Below are 15,404 nucleotides of genomic sequence, written 5' to 3' on the forward strand. Positions count from 1 at the left end.
GTTTTATAAAACTCTAAAGGAATTTTATCTGTGCCAGTTGCTTTCCCTGAAGCGAATTTGCTTAGAGCGACTTCTATTTCCTCCTCTGATATTGGAGAGTTCAAAAGCCCACACTCTTCTGCTGATACTCTGTCCAAAGAAGATGAGTCTATAAACTCCCATCCGCTCCCATTTCCTGGGTTATTGTTTTATTTTTATATACATTCTCATAATATTCTCTAAAAGCCTCACTAATTCCAGCCCGGTCATTGACCAAAATGCCATGCGCATCCTTCAATTCACCAATCTCCCATTGCACCTCTTTCTGCCTGGAGCGAATCTCTAGCAAATGATCTACCCGCTCACTGCACTCATGACACCCACATCTTCAAACCAGACATTTTTCTGCATCTTGTCGTGATGACATATCACAGATTGCCAGTAACTGCCACTTGTGCCTCTTCCAATTCCATGTCTAACTTTGCTGAGCATACCTGAGTCTCAACTCTTCCTAGTTCCTTATATAGTTCCATAACCTGCCTGTCCTGTTTTTTCTTCTTGCTGTGTCTGAAGCTAAATGTCTTCCCCCCCCTAACATCGGCCTTAAAGGCATCCCAAAGCACAGTTGGCGGAGCACTTCCTACAGGGATCCTAAAAACTCTGAAATCCATTTATTCATATGTTGAATATCATCTGCATCCAACAGTAATGCTCTTTCAAAAGTCCAGTTATATGATGGGAGGTCTAGGACCCCCTAAGAATACTAAAGGATTAGGGTCAGACATAACCCTTGGAAATTTTTCGAGCTTACACCCTTGAAGCAAACAGCGGGAGATCAGAAAATAATGAAGTCGGACATGTTTCTTATCTGGTGCCGAAAAGTACATAAAACCAGGATTGGGGGATCTGATCCTATACCAAGCATCAGTCAACCCATGATCGCTTACCAACTGAACCAGTGATCTGAAAACTTCAGGTACCTGTATGTGTGCTGGCCGCAGCCTCTAACAGGCCCCACCACTATGTTGATGTTAAAGCCTCCAGCAATTAGGATTGGAGTCTATGACAATGCCAGCTAAGCCAATCAAAATTTGATTGGTAATCAAGTGTTGAGTCATACACAGAGCACAGCATAAACGACTCCCAGAATCATAACATTTAGTGATAACCCATCGTCCATTCATATCTGCCAGGCTACGCTTGAAACAGGAGAGCTGCCGCTGAGCCAAGGTTCTAACACCTTATGTTGTTCCCACTACTAATTTAATACCTAAGGATTCAAGTAGACCTCTGACACCTTCAGTGTGGGTTTCCTGCAAGCAGACAACATCTGCTCGTCAACAACTTCAGGTCGAAGCCTCTTTTGGCTTTTGTTACTATCATTCAGATCACAAATGTTGATAGTTGCTATACGTAATCGTGACATGAAGATAAATGACAAAAAACAAGCCCTTGACCCATGCCCAACCTCCTCTCACTAAAAACCAAGATCAAGAAAAATCGTTAATAGTTTCTCTCATCCATAATCAACACCATAATCAGCTCCTCTTTTGCAGCACCCCAGACTTTCCTGCACCCCAGCCCCCTCCCTCTTCCCTCCTCCCCCACTCACTTCCCCCCACCCTGCTACCCCCTGCCCCCATTGCCCTTGTCCTTATACCCCTCTACCCCCAGCCACATCCCCTACCTGTCTTCTGAAGCAGTCAGACCACCTGTGCCCTGAACGATGGCTCCCACAATAGCCCCTCCTCCGGTCCCTCTCCAACTACCACTAATGGTGTACCATACTATTTTAAATTCAGTGAAGAGAAAAACTACACCTCATTCATGACTCCTAATATTCTAAGCATCAAGACTCAAAAATAGACCCAAAAGAACATGTAACAAAAAAAAAGAAAAAACTAAACCAAATAACCCTATTAGGCACATATTTTTCAACACAGCAGTATTATCAAATCTTGATTCAGGGAGTGAATTAATTCATCCATTAACATTGCAACATCTGTCCTTGAGAGCAAAAGAGCCCACAATTAGTTCCTTAATGTATTCTTTAGCCTTGATTTCAGCCGTGAAAGACCTTGATGTACCATTAACATTGACTTTTGACTGGTCAGGGTTAATTAAAAAGGCCTCCCCCCAGCATCTTGAAATGGTTTTATAAGCTGGCCTAACTGCCACCTTCTTTCAGCTGTATCCCAGTGAAAGCTTTGCCTTCTGTCTGATCAGTCTTTTTCAAAGATCATCTGTCAAAGCAAATAATTGGCAAAGTACACCAGTATTGATCTAGGTCTGGAAGTTGAGGACCCCTCTTGTGTCCTATGCATCAGGGGGAATCGATGAGCTCTTTGGACCTATAGATCCCAGTTCCAAGGGGTCAGTTCTGGGAAAGCCCCCTTAAGAAGAGATATCATCTAGGTTCTTTTGTTGTTGCCTTCAGCCCCCTCAGCAATCCCATGGAATCTCAGATTATTCTGACGCCGTAGTTTTCATAATCTTCCATCTTCCATATGACGTCCGACAGCTGGGTTTTGTGAGCCTCTGTCTGCCCCTTAACTACCCACAGGTCCGCCTCTATCGTTGTGTTTTCAGTTGCTAAATCTGTTCTTGGATCTCAGAACACATCTTGTTGACCTTACGGATTGCCCAATGTAGTTGTTTCATTGCAACCTGCGCCCTTCGGCTTTCAGTGTGTGTTTCCTCCTACAGTTGCTTCATTGAATTGTAGATCAGACTTAAGGATGGCTCGCCCAGGGGTGTGCCTAGACCCATCTGCCTGACCTCTGGTAGCTATACTACAGCTAATTGTTCTTGCTCTTCAGCATACACCTGCTGTGTCGCTGGATAGTCCCATTTTATAGAACATGAGGGATATGAGCCTTTTCCTTCCCTCTTGGTGCTAGTCTGACTCTTAAGCTTCTTTTTTCCCTTGACTCGCTTAAGAGTGGCCCCAGGCCCTTCAAGAGACTCCCTGGTCAGCTCTTCTGATAGGCTGTTCAAGTTAGGTCCTGACGTTGATGATTGCGAGTCGGGAACTTAACTTAGAGCAGCATCAGAAATTTCAGACTCCTCAGTGAGTGAAAAAAAATTATCATCAAATTCTGATGGGTCTATCTCTCCCATCCCCCCCCCCCCCACCCAGCTGTTCTACCTTGCATTTACTTTAGCCTCTTGAATCACCTGGGGTATAGTGTTTTTGCTCATTTATTCGCCTCAACTTCATTCCCTTGTGTTACAGCACATACCTGTGGATGCTGATCCACAGTTGAAGCCTCAGACATTTGCTCATGCTCATTCAACATTGGACTAACTTCACAGTTGTGCAGCTCGTTAACACGGTACCCCTCAGCCCAGGCATATACAATGCATTAGGGTCTTGCAGTGCCCCTGATACAGAAGGGACTCTTTTATTGAGTTGAGCATATCTCCCAGGTTAAATTCGGGACCCACACTGTTCTGGCGCTGACCAGCTTACGCCCAGCGGCTCAGTGCCTTCTGGCGGGCCCCCACTGGTTGACTCCTTAGCTGGGGCCGTACTGAAGCAAATGACAATAGATGTCTGGGGCCTACTAGTCCTTGAGCACCACTACAGGTGATTGTCTTGCGCAAGTGTTTTTTTTTCTCAAGGGGGCACGGAGCCTTAGGTCAGCTCCCTTCTTTTTTGCCGCCCACAGCACCATTGTTAATGTTCCGATTTCTTACACTACTGACCCACTTTGCGTTGCTGCTGCTGAGCCGTCACCTCCGCTTGGTCCCGTGCTGCTCTCGTCCCTTTTGGCGGCATGTTCCGCAGACACCTCAGTACACAGGAATGCCTTGCACCACTCCAGGGTTCCTGAATCTTCTTGGACCAAACTAGAGTGTTGACCTCTCTTGTCAGCCGGGGGACTGCGCGACGCGTCAGGGTTGTGGGAACCACCAGCCGCTGTGTCTCCTCCTCACTGCTGCCACCGTGTCATCGAAGAAGGCCAGGAGTTACAAGTATGGCCAGCCTCGCAGCATGCCATCTAGTATGACAAGGCAATAATATTTGTTTCCTTTGCTGTACAGCTTCCGCATAACACTGGCATCTGGAGCAGTTGAAGATAGCGGCCGCACGGGAAGCTTCCACGGTCCATCTTGCTTCTTTCCCAAGACCTCAAGATATGCGTGTGTTTGAACGAGTCCCTGCTATACATTTACAAGCATATGTTCTGGTCTTCCCAATGGGAATGCAACTGTGAACCACTTATTGGAGAAGGGGGATAATCTCTGCTTCAAGAGTATTGGATGTGTGTTTAGGGAAGAACATTGAGAGGAAGGCTATTAGTCTGTTGAAAGGCACATTGTTTTTTTTCTGGGAGTTGAAATGGAGTTGCTGTTTAGGTGCTGAGTGAGAGGAATGTCAAGCATTCACTTTAATAAGGAGGGATGCGTAGTCATTCTGAAGGAGGTCAAAAACAATGTGCTGTAAGGGGGTCATTACTTGCGCTGTTTGGTGGTGGTGGAGCTGAGCAGCACTATGCAGCTAGAGAAAGAACAAAAATGGTTTTACATGTCAAAGAATGCGTGCCTATTGAAGGGCACAGAACTGTGTTGCCAGATGCGGTCATACTGTTGGAAGGGGGCATTGGTAGGAATGTTCACTGAGGTACACTTGTGCTGAGAAAAGGGGTTTGTAGAACTGTTGTGAGGTGAAGATTCCTGCAGTGGGACAAAGCAAAAACAACAAGTGATGGACGGAATGCTGAACATTGTCAAACATTCACCCCCAGTACAGTGATCTGGGCCTAAATCCATCGTTTTTTTGCTGCCCATGCCATTCCTGTTTGGACCCAGCCATATGCAAATCAGTCTTGACCCTGTTCCCTATGGGAACAGTCCAGCCGGAACTGCTAGGCCAGGTCTTCCCTGGACTGGAAACAAGCATCCTGGGACCGGTTTCTGGGTTTCACCCCTCATCAGCCAGGCTAGCTTGAATCCAGTGGCATGGGAAGCACAGGACCCACGTCTGGGCATACCCTTCCCACTTGGGGCGACAAAGCAAAAACAACAAGTGATGGACGGAATGCTGAACATTGTCAAACATTCACCCCCAGTACAGTGATCTGGGCCTAAATCCATCGTTTTTTTTGCTGCCCATGCCATTCCAGGTTGGACCCAGCCATATGCAAATCAGTCTTGACCCTGTTCCCTATGGGAACAGTCCAGCCCAAACTGCTAGGCCAGGTCTTCCCTGGACTGGAAACAAGCATCCTGGGACCGGTTTCGGGGTTTCACCCCTCATCAGCCAGGCTAGCTTGAATCCAGTGGCATGGGAAGCACAGGACCCACGTCTGGGCATACCCTTCCCACTTGGGGCGACAAAGCAAAAACAACAAGTGATGGACGGAATGCTGAACACTGTCAAACATTCACCCCCAGTACAGTGATCTGGGCCTAAATCCATCGTTTTTTTGCTGCCCATGCCATTCCAGTTTGGACCCAGCCATATGCAAATCAGTCTTGACCCTGTTCCCTATGGAACAGTCCAGCCCGAACTGCTAGGCCAGGTCTTCCCTGGACTGGAAACAAGGAACCTGGGACCGGTTTCGGGTTTCACCCCTCATCAGCCAGGCTAGCTTGAATCCAGTGGCATGGGAAGCACGGGACCCACGTCTGGGCATACCCTTCCCGCTTGGGGCGACAAAGCAAAAACAACAAGTGATGGACGGAATGCTGAACATTGTCAAACATTCACCCCCAGTACAGTGATCTGGGCCTAAATCCATCGTTTTTTTGCTGCCCATGCCATTCCAGTTTGGACCCAGCCATATGCAAATCAGTCTTGACCCTGTTCCCTATGGGAACAGTCCAGCCCGAACTGCTAGGCCAGGTCTTCCCTGGACTGGAAACAAGCATCCTGGGACCGGTTTCGGGGTTTCACCCCTCATCAGCCAGGCTAGCTTGAATCCAGTGGCATGGGAAGCACGGGACCCACGTCTGGGCATACCCTTCCCACTTGGGGCGACAAAGCAAAAACAACAAGTGATGGACGGAATGCTGAACATTGTCAAACATTCACCCCCAGTACAGTGATCTGGGCCTAAATCCATCTTTTTTTGTGGGAGAGCAGCACATTAACTTAGTCCTCAATCTGAGACAAAGGGACTGCTAACTGTTGTATGGGACAAAGAATGACTGCATGCTGAGGAAGGAGGAGGAATCTCAGGCCCGTACTTGTTGGTAGGATATTAAAGAATGGGTCACCCTGAGCTGGAGTTTGAAACATGGTCTTGGCTAGATGGATGCCAGCTCTAACTAGGGTAAGAGAACAGAGCGATATTTTAGCAAAGGAGGGATCTTCAGTGATGAATCTAAGTAAGTCACTGCTGAGGGCGACACCAGGCTATGCCACACTGTTGTATGCCTACTACTTACACAGCTGCAGTATATTGGGGCATATTAAACAAAGACCATTGTGCAATGGTAACCCAGGCTCTTTTGAGGCCTGCTCAGCACAAAGAAGCCACAAGTTAGAAAGCAAATAGACTGTATGTATGCTGAAGTCTTTCTGGCTTCTCATCTTTACCTTTCTTCCAAGATGTTTGATCGTTTAAACAAAGGTAAAATCACATAAAATAGCGGACTGCATTGACACTTGCAAATACTGCAACATGCTTTCAGAATATTTACAGTACAATTTCAGTTTCTTTCGTTGTCATGATCTTAGATCTGCCATTTAGAACTGATTTAATCCTGTACAATACAAACCCGAAAAAGGCAGAACATAAATCGTATTTCACAGGAAGCAATTTTTTTGGCTTTCATGACAATTTCTTTTGAATAAAGCTCTTTGAAATCTTTTGAATTGAACAAATAACAATCTTTTTTCTTTTTTAATCTGATGCCAAATTATTTGATTGCTTCCTTATTTTTAGATTACGTTTTCAAATAACGTTTGAGTTGAACAAATTGAATCTATAGTTCTAACTATCCCCTTCAGCCCTGATGAAGAACCCCAGTATGAATTACATGTTGAGGCGAAAACATGTTCAAATATTGTTCTCAAAATATTTATTTCTATTATTAACTATAATGTTATGTTAATTACTTTAGTCTCATGTTACAATAGAATATTTCTTCAACAGCAAAGAATGGGACTTTCTCTTTGTTTACTTTATCTATGTATAATATCCACTTTTATTGTTACTATACTTTGAGTTTTTACTTGTAAAGCACTTCGGAACTTCGGCATTTGCTTGATTGATGGAGGACCTTTTTTATGTTTTGAATATTGTGATGACTGATTAATTTGTACCTTGTTTAGGGACAAATATTATTTGTAAATATGTGTGCAAAATGACAATCTACTTGTTTAGATTCATTCAGTAGCCTAGACAGTGATGCTAAACAGAATATCTCCAAATTAACTGAAATTGTTTTTATAGATATTATGGCCATATGTTTGGGTTCCTCTGGAATACAGGGTTGCACAATTTCTGGCTATGTGCACAATGACAGATGGCAGTTTCGGTAAAATTGTGGATAGTACCTCTTCGGTGGGGAAGCCCTTTCGACAGACCTTATACAGCTTAGTTTTCTTGGCAATATATATGGCACTCTTCGCCAATAAATGAGGTGCAACATCCTAGAAACCTTGGTGGTTGTATAAACAGATAACTGCATAGTAAGAAAATTGCATCTTTACTTAAATTTAACAATAGATTTGATAGGCTAAGGTGCCTGGAGATTATTTGCATGTTTACAGATGTGATATAATGAAGATCGTGTTATGTAAGAAAAGGTGTGACAGAAGCTACTAATAGGAATTCTGATTTTGTGTGAATATTTGGGGAGTACGCTTCATTTCCAAGCTTCATGGGCTGAAGAGCCAGCCTGCTGGTTGGAGAGAATAATTCAACAGGCGCACAGAAGCGATTTGCTTGCTCTTGGTAGACTGATATAGGTCAGTCCCAAAGCTTCAATGTGCTGTAATAATTTTTTGGTTTCTCATCCTTATCATCCAGCACCCATATAGTGCTAAGAAGGCACTTTGGTGTTGAAGTCTGTGCTCAACAAAGCATTTTACTGGAGCATGACATTTAAACCTTCACTGCTTAAACAATATGTATTAAATTCCTCATTACATCCATAGAGCAACCTCATCCCTGACATAGTAAGAAAGTTGCATAATTCAGTGTAAGCATGCATTACAGCTAGGGCCAGCACACAGTGTGAACAATGTCACTCTGAGCAGAGCACAGACTGACACTGGAATCCTATTAGAGCTGACTATTTTTCAGATCCCTTTCTTGTGAATTATTTCCCTAAATTAGATCATTGGTTGATGAGGAGATATTTTGGTTGTATACATATTTATTCCACTGCTATAGATTCGAGCAGGAATCTTTATGTAACTATACGTTTTAAGCCACAACACTAGCGTTGAAATGGATTATACTAAACTACAAAGAATGTGTCCACAAATTAAACATTGCACGCTGGGGTACTTAAATCCCAAGAACAGGTTCCATTTTTATTTTACATATCTAAATTAAAAGAGTTCTGTTTCATTAGAGGAAGCATTATAACAGATATCGAAAAGGGCACGGAAGAGAGAAATTATCATATTTTAAAAGGGATAATCAGTCTCTTACTTTTAAAGATGCAGATGTGACCTGGCAGTTCTGTGACTTTATAAGAGATTCCTCCTTGTCCCTTTGAAAGTCTCCGTAACGTGCATCATTCTTATTGAATAAGGTACTATATCCAATTTATAGTAATATGTTTTCATCTGTACTGTGTTCTCTAATCGTAATTCTCCCACTTACAGGAGGTGGAACGAGAAATCTCGTTTAGAACAGAATGTGGATTGTATTATTCTTATTACAAACAACTTCTGCAGGCTCCATCCATGAAACAGGGTAGGCCAATTTCCATTCCTTTGCTGTTATTTTTCAAGGTCTATTTCTTAGTCATAAGTATGCTAAACAAATGTATTTTTAAGTTGCACCTTTCCTAAATAGTTGTCTTAGTAAAGGCAAAGTAGAAAGTCAATAGTGGAAGTGAATATTTATATTTTATGATGTATTCTGCCTCAGCACACTCCTTTCACCCATTGAAATTAAGACAGATTTAATGAAATTGTACGCCTGCACCACCTTAACTTGAGTAGTTTAGTGCATTGTTGTGTAAACGAATTGCAGAGTTTTAAAAGCGTGCCTAGGCCTTCATTCGAAGACGTTACTGTGTTCTGTGTGGAATCATATTATTTTCTGTGGCAAACTACATGCCATTATGACCAGAGGTGGGAAGAAAGGTATTTATTTGTACAATGACAATACCATCTAGCCATTAAAACAACCATGAAATAACTTCACTAAAAGAGCGACTCTCTATCAGAACCCAACCAGAACAAATGACCTTAAGGTTCTTCACAAGAGTAAACATAAAGCAATATGTCTTTGCTCATGATTGGATGGCTCTCTTGTCTATCTCTGTTGGATGCTCCTGATTTAATAGCTTTCCTCCCTATTCCAGCCCTGGAGTATAGCTTCCTTGCCATTCTTTTTGACTGAATTGCTTTTATCCTTCCACTTATTATATGAGGAAACTATTTTTGCCTTTCTGTTGTAGCACTACATAGGAGTGCATGGCTTTCCTTGCTGCCTTCCTTGTCTGCTTTTCCAAATGCTTCCCACCATCCCCTACTGATTATCCTTTTCTCTCTCCCGCTCCCTCTTTCCACCTTGCTTCATTGATATATTTGTAATTGTTTTAATTATTTTTGTGAGGCCCTGGCAGTTCACACTGCAATTGGGACACTCGCTGCTCTATGTTTCCCCAGCATCCCAACAATACTTTATTTTCTTAATTTACTGTTCTAGAATGACCATCTGCCTTCTTGGCATGGTAAAGTAACAATAAAATATAATAAAACAAATCATCACAAAAATGTATGGCATGCATGAACACGCACCTGTGGACATTTGAAGTTTTATATGAAAGAAAAATCATTAACTCATGGACTCAGGTGCATGCACATGTGTGCAGGTGTGCATCAGTTATGGAATCATTATATGCATAACAAACAAAAACATTACAAAGTGGTGCACTTTCCGTGCATTCACCTGTGGCCATTGTTGAATCCTTTTGGCAATATAGTATGCCAAACCAAACAAGAACTGATGAAGCCAGTACCTTTGCACCTGCATGTGAAAGTTGAGAACTATTAGCTTTGAACTGCTTTTCTATAGTACTTTAGACCATAGAGGAACTATATGTAGCTGCAGTTGATTCCTGAAAGGTTACTGAGCTGCTTTAAGTCGTATCTGCTGGTTTTGAATAAATGTGTGTGAGAAGAACCCAAAGGATGTTTTCCAATTGGGTGGGTTTGTAACTTTCGCTCCTTAGGTGACTCCAGTCTGCAGTTACCTAATATATTTCATCTGTTTTTTGTCTAGACTAATTAATTGTATTGAAAATCACTTTTCCTCGGATGCCACCATGACAGTAACTGGTTTAGCTAGGCCACTGTCATGTATAAGTCATTGGTGTAAGTGACTTTAGCCAGTTCTCTAATATCACGATGTCTAAGCCATTTGTTTTCAGTCCCATAGAGAGTTGTGACCTTGGATTAGGAGAATAATGTCCCATTATAATCATCATCGAAAGAGAGGTAGGTTGCGTATCTGTTGGTGGCCATGCCCAGCACTTATCACTGGCGACCACACACTATGCTATGTTAAAAACAATCCCAATTTAAATATGTAATTTGTTCATATAGAACTGCCTATGCTTCAGTGGCAATCCTTGACCAGACTAGCGAAAAATATTGCCCAAACTTGCTCTCACAGATATCAAAATTAGCAGCAGCTATTAAGCTATTGGGCTCCTTATTTGTACTAGGTTCCAAATAGTTGACATTCATTGGGTTGTACAGAAGCTGAATGCCCTGCAAAGCTAGTGGCAAGTTAGTCTCTCTGACTGAGCACTTCTGCCCAGCCCTTGCAGATCATAATCATTGCTGTGTGCATTTTGTCTATAAAGTGTCCTGTAGACACCAGCTTCTAGCAAACTCTGACCGATTGCAACAAAGTAAAAGGCACCTTTTTTGTCTTTTTCTCTGTCCTTTTTAAATAGCACTAGCCAGACCTATTATTTTTCCTTGTGCTCATCTGTCTGGCCAGCAAGACATGATGTGTAGTTTCCTTTCCTCTTCTACACCATTGCTAGTGCAGTAACATTTCCCCACTCATCCCGCTTTAGAACGTATGAGCAAGGTCGAATGTGTGCATAGTGTGGCAGAGAAGTGTACTGAGCACTGCTGAGAGAAACCCTAGTACTTTAGAAAGTAGTCAGAGTATGGTGGCTCGTCGCAAAAGTGCAGTCAAGTATGTGCAGAGGGAGCACGGGTAGAGTTGACGAGGGTATGCAAAGCACAGTGGAGGATCTGTGCTGTATAACTGAGCGTGGTAAAAGGTGTGTCTGGTGTCTGAGAAACTGCAGATGGTGATCCAGGGTGTGTATATATTGGCAAATTATATGCAGATGGTAGCCCGTGGTATGCAAGGGTGGCCGTGCCATGCAAATGATGCCCATTATTATGGTGTGCCCAATGTGTGCAGAGTTAGGGAGTGCTGAAAGAGAGTGAGTGTGTGCAGTGGGTGTGAGGAATTACCATGGCTGCAGAATCTGTGTGGAAGAATAGCAGACTGTAAACAAATAGTAGTCAAGAGTGTGCAAAGCTTGACAGAGGGTTTATCGAAAGTGGTAGGGAGTCTGCAGAGGGTGATCATATGTTTTCAGATGCTTGCCAATGATGCCTCTCTTTGTGCAAAGTAGCTGTGGTCGGTGTCATAGGTCTTCCATGTGTTGCCAACACTGCCGCCTAGGATCTGCACAAAGTGCCTTACTTTGTGCAGTTCGTGGTAATTTTGACCAGGGCTGTGCTGGGAGTGGCTGAGGGCATATACTGTGTTGCTGAGTGAATGAAGAAGGTGGTCAGTGTTTGCAGAAGATGTTCATCTGTATTTAGGGCAGGGGTGTAGCTGTCAATAAAGCAGCAAAACGAGTAGCACCAGTGCTCATGGATACTAGAGGGCTCCTTCTGCCAGTTAGTAGCTGTTCTTTTTACTAGTTAAAAAATGACAGGGAATTGGGGTGGGCTAGTTTTTTTTCACTGTAGAATGGCTATTATGTCCCTGCTAAGCCACTGGCTTATGGAGGTTGACCAAGGTAGAGGGACTGCTGTGGTGGCGGAGAGTTTGAAAAGGGAGAACAGGAAGTCCCAATGTATGCAGCATGTTGCTGCATACAATAGCAGTGGCAGATGATGGTTGAGGGCATGCAGAGAATGGCTACGAGTGTTAAGAGTATCACTGAGCACTGCTGAAGGTGTTGTGGCATAGTTCACAGTTTACACAGTATGGCTAAGTGTGTGGAGCTGGTACTTTAAGGTTACACAGAGGGTGACTTTGATCAGTAAAATGTGGCTTTCTGCAAACCTACTGTACTTTTGGGTGTACATAAGAGGCCAAACAGCTTTACTTTATGAGCATAATAGGGGTGGTCTGTCACTTTCATGATGACTTCTTGCCTTTGCACCCCACCACTGGGTTTCGAGAATAGATTGCAGCCAAATCGGGCTCGAGTACCCTGTGCACATTCATCAATTCACTATCAGTCACTGTGAAGGTTGCAGCAAGCACCTACACACAGAAAACATGTGGTTCTCAAAAGGTGATGTGTTCCATTGGACTCCTCATACTTTATCACCTGGCATTTGTTATGTAGCTTTTCTCCAGCTGTTTGTCATTTCATCATGTGATAATGCTGAGAACTGCTTCATATGTTAAGACAGTATAATTTATAGATGAAGTCACAACTCATTGATTTGATTGTTTTCAAATGTTTAGGTTTATTTGAACTCGTGTATGACAACAAAACTGAATCCATGAGGACCATCAATATACTTGAGCGAATGAATGTTTACCAAGAGGTGTTCCTTGCCATGCTGTACAGGATTCTACCAATTCAGGTACATATTACTAAACAAGACCTCTCACCAACTAGCACAAAATACTGCAAATTAAATTGAGACCTTTGGTGTTAAAGATTAGCAACTGCATGTATTTCTGTGGTCTTGGTCCTGCGGTCAGTACAATATTTGTTTGTGTCTTATGTTGGGCATTGACCCAAACCATGCTTTTCTAAAGTGATTTTTTTATTGAATATTTAGTGAGTTTTATTCAAAATTGTTTTAAGATTTCCATCTCCCTATTGATTATGAAGACCATCAAGTTGTATCCACAAGATGGGAGTCATAGAACCTTGTTGATAAGTTGTTTCTATCATAAGTGCCTTGGTTTCTGGTTTAATTTGCATAACTGAAATAAGCTTTTCCTGCAGGCACCTTCAATGTTAGGTTCTCACAAAGCCTAAAGTTTGTCTGTTTCAGTTATTATGTTTCTTATGCTTAACATAAACTGTTGCTTGGCATGTACCCACTGGCATCTTTGGTAAAGACTTTATAGTTGTTTTTAAAGCCATACCGAGGAAACAACCAGGTTTTGAGGCCTTCCTGGACTTCGAGTTCCAGCTGTGTTAACTGAAAATAATCTTCCTCTAACCAGAGCTGGCTTTGTAAATGGGCTCACCAGACACATAAATGCCTTGGAGAGGAGATTAAGTCTAGGATGGGAGACACTAGGCTTGGCTGTCAAAAACTTTATGCCTTCTCCCTTCCTGAACTGGAAGCCAATACAGTTGCCATAAAGATTACTACAGAACTGCCTGAAACGCAGCATTACACGAGAAACACCTATTACTGTTACATTATGCCAAAAAGTCAACAACATGAGATGTTTCTTTATCTGCATTTGTTTAAAAAAAGAATTTCTAACACTATTTCAGCTGCAGCTCTGGTATTGTTGAGGCAAATTAGTGTGCTTCTGAAGGAATTAAAAAAATTCCAGCTAGGCTTTTTGTCACTGTTTTAGACTGCACAGTGTGAAACACATCCAGGTATTCATAAAGTCAGCAGGATATCAATTCTTTCAGGAATTTTTAATTTAAATATTATTTTCAAGTGAAAGGAGTTTTACATTATGACTTTTGGATTCACAAGCTCTGCATTATTCTACCATCAGTTAGTTGGACCTGAAGTTGTCTCTGTGTGGATCCTCTGTTATTCTTTCTCCTCTCTGTGTTGTCGTCCATTTGGGGCCATGTCCATCTCTTTTTGATGGCAGAAGGACTCCCCACAAACCCATTTACATGGCCACGATTTTCTCATTGATTTGTCCATTGTTGGATCTGGAAGCACAGCAGAGGATTCTGAAGCCACTGGAGAACAGAAGACTAAGTTTCATTGAGGAATTTCTGACAAAAGAAATTAAAATCTGAAAAGGATCACAGATTGGACAACTGACTGAGCAAATTGAGTTAATATTGAAAACTGAAGTTTCAGGAGTTTTAGCAACACAAAGACATGAACAACGTGGGCCGGTGAATGAATATTGGGAATGGTATATACCCCTTTTAGGTTCTGTATGAAGTGCCACCACAATTACTCCCAGAAGGAGAGCCACAAGATTTGAACCTTTTTCTGTGGGAATACCATAGCTCAAAATGATATGACGCTTCTGCAGAGTTCCTGTCCAAGACCCTGAAGGCAAGGTTGAAGCAGAAGAGGGCACAATATGCCATGACACATTCATAGCAGAAAACCTCTGTAAGGTACCTCGGGCTGTCGAGCAGAGCCCTGAGGAAATGAAGGTGACAAAATGGGGGGCGGGGCTCAGACACCTAGGAAGTTGTTGAAACACAAAGGGAGAAAGCATTGAAGAAGACATAGAAGGACATCAACGGTAAGGAGCACCAGGTAACATTACAGGGGCACAGCAGGCAGAGCTGAAATGCTCAGACTCAAGGTCCTCCGCTGCTATGACATCAGAACCATTGTTGATTCAGGGCAAGCACAATGTCAGACCACCCCACGGGGCAAGTTCGAAAGATACCTTTGGTAGTAAGCCCTCAGAATCGGAATCAACTGTTTCTGAAAGGAGATCAGGAGTGCGGGGAGGGGGCAAAGAGCCTTGAAAGAAGAGGCCTTGATGTGAAAGAGGAAGGCCTCAACACAGAGCAAAAATCTAATTGACCTTGCAAAGAAGAAACATGAACTTGAGACTGAGATGGAAGCCCTTATGAAAAGGAGAAAGTTTGAAGATTCTCTCAAGAGATTCCCAATTCCTCTACAGCCACAGAGGGTAAAGGGTTAGAAGGAGGAATACAAGGAGCAGTAGTCTTCTACAACGCTGAATCCATAACAAGAGGAAATCCTCTTCAAAGAGGGGGACCTAGAAGATCAGTTTGAGCAGGGCTATTTAATGACATAGAATTAATGGAGGAAAGAAGAAAAGACCTACATACTGACTCAGCCGAAAAAGGAGTCAGCACTTACCACT

At 42.9% G+C, this 15,404-nt stretch overlaps 1 protein-coding gene across 1 annotated transcript in view; it reads left to right on the plus strand.

Moving 5' to 3' along the window:
* DPY19L3 (dpy-19 like C-mannosyltransferase 3) overlaps nucleotides 1–15,404 on the plus strand; it is a 482,898-nt gene that overhangs the window by 166,722 nt on the left and 300,772 nt on the right. Inside the window, exons 4-5 of the mRNA XM_069217640.1 lie at nucleotides 8,771–8,861; nucleotides 12,855–12,976. Of these exons, the coding sequence (XP_069073741.1) occupies nucleotides 8,771–8,861; nucleotides 12,855–12,976 (213 nt within the window). The remainder of the gene's footprint in view (nucleotides 1–8,770; nucleotides 8,862–12,854; nucleotides 12,977–15,404) is intronic.

The sequence above is a fragment of the Pleurodeles waltl genome, chromosome 12 (assembly GCF_031143425.1).
Source record: "Pleurodeles waltl isolate 20211129_DDA chromosome 12, aPleWal1.hap1.20221129, whole genome shotgun sequence".
Lineage (NCBI taxonomy): Eukaryota > Metazoa > Chordata > Amphibia > Caudata > Salamandridae > Pleurodeles > Pleurodeles waltl.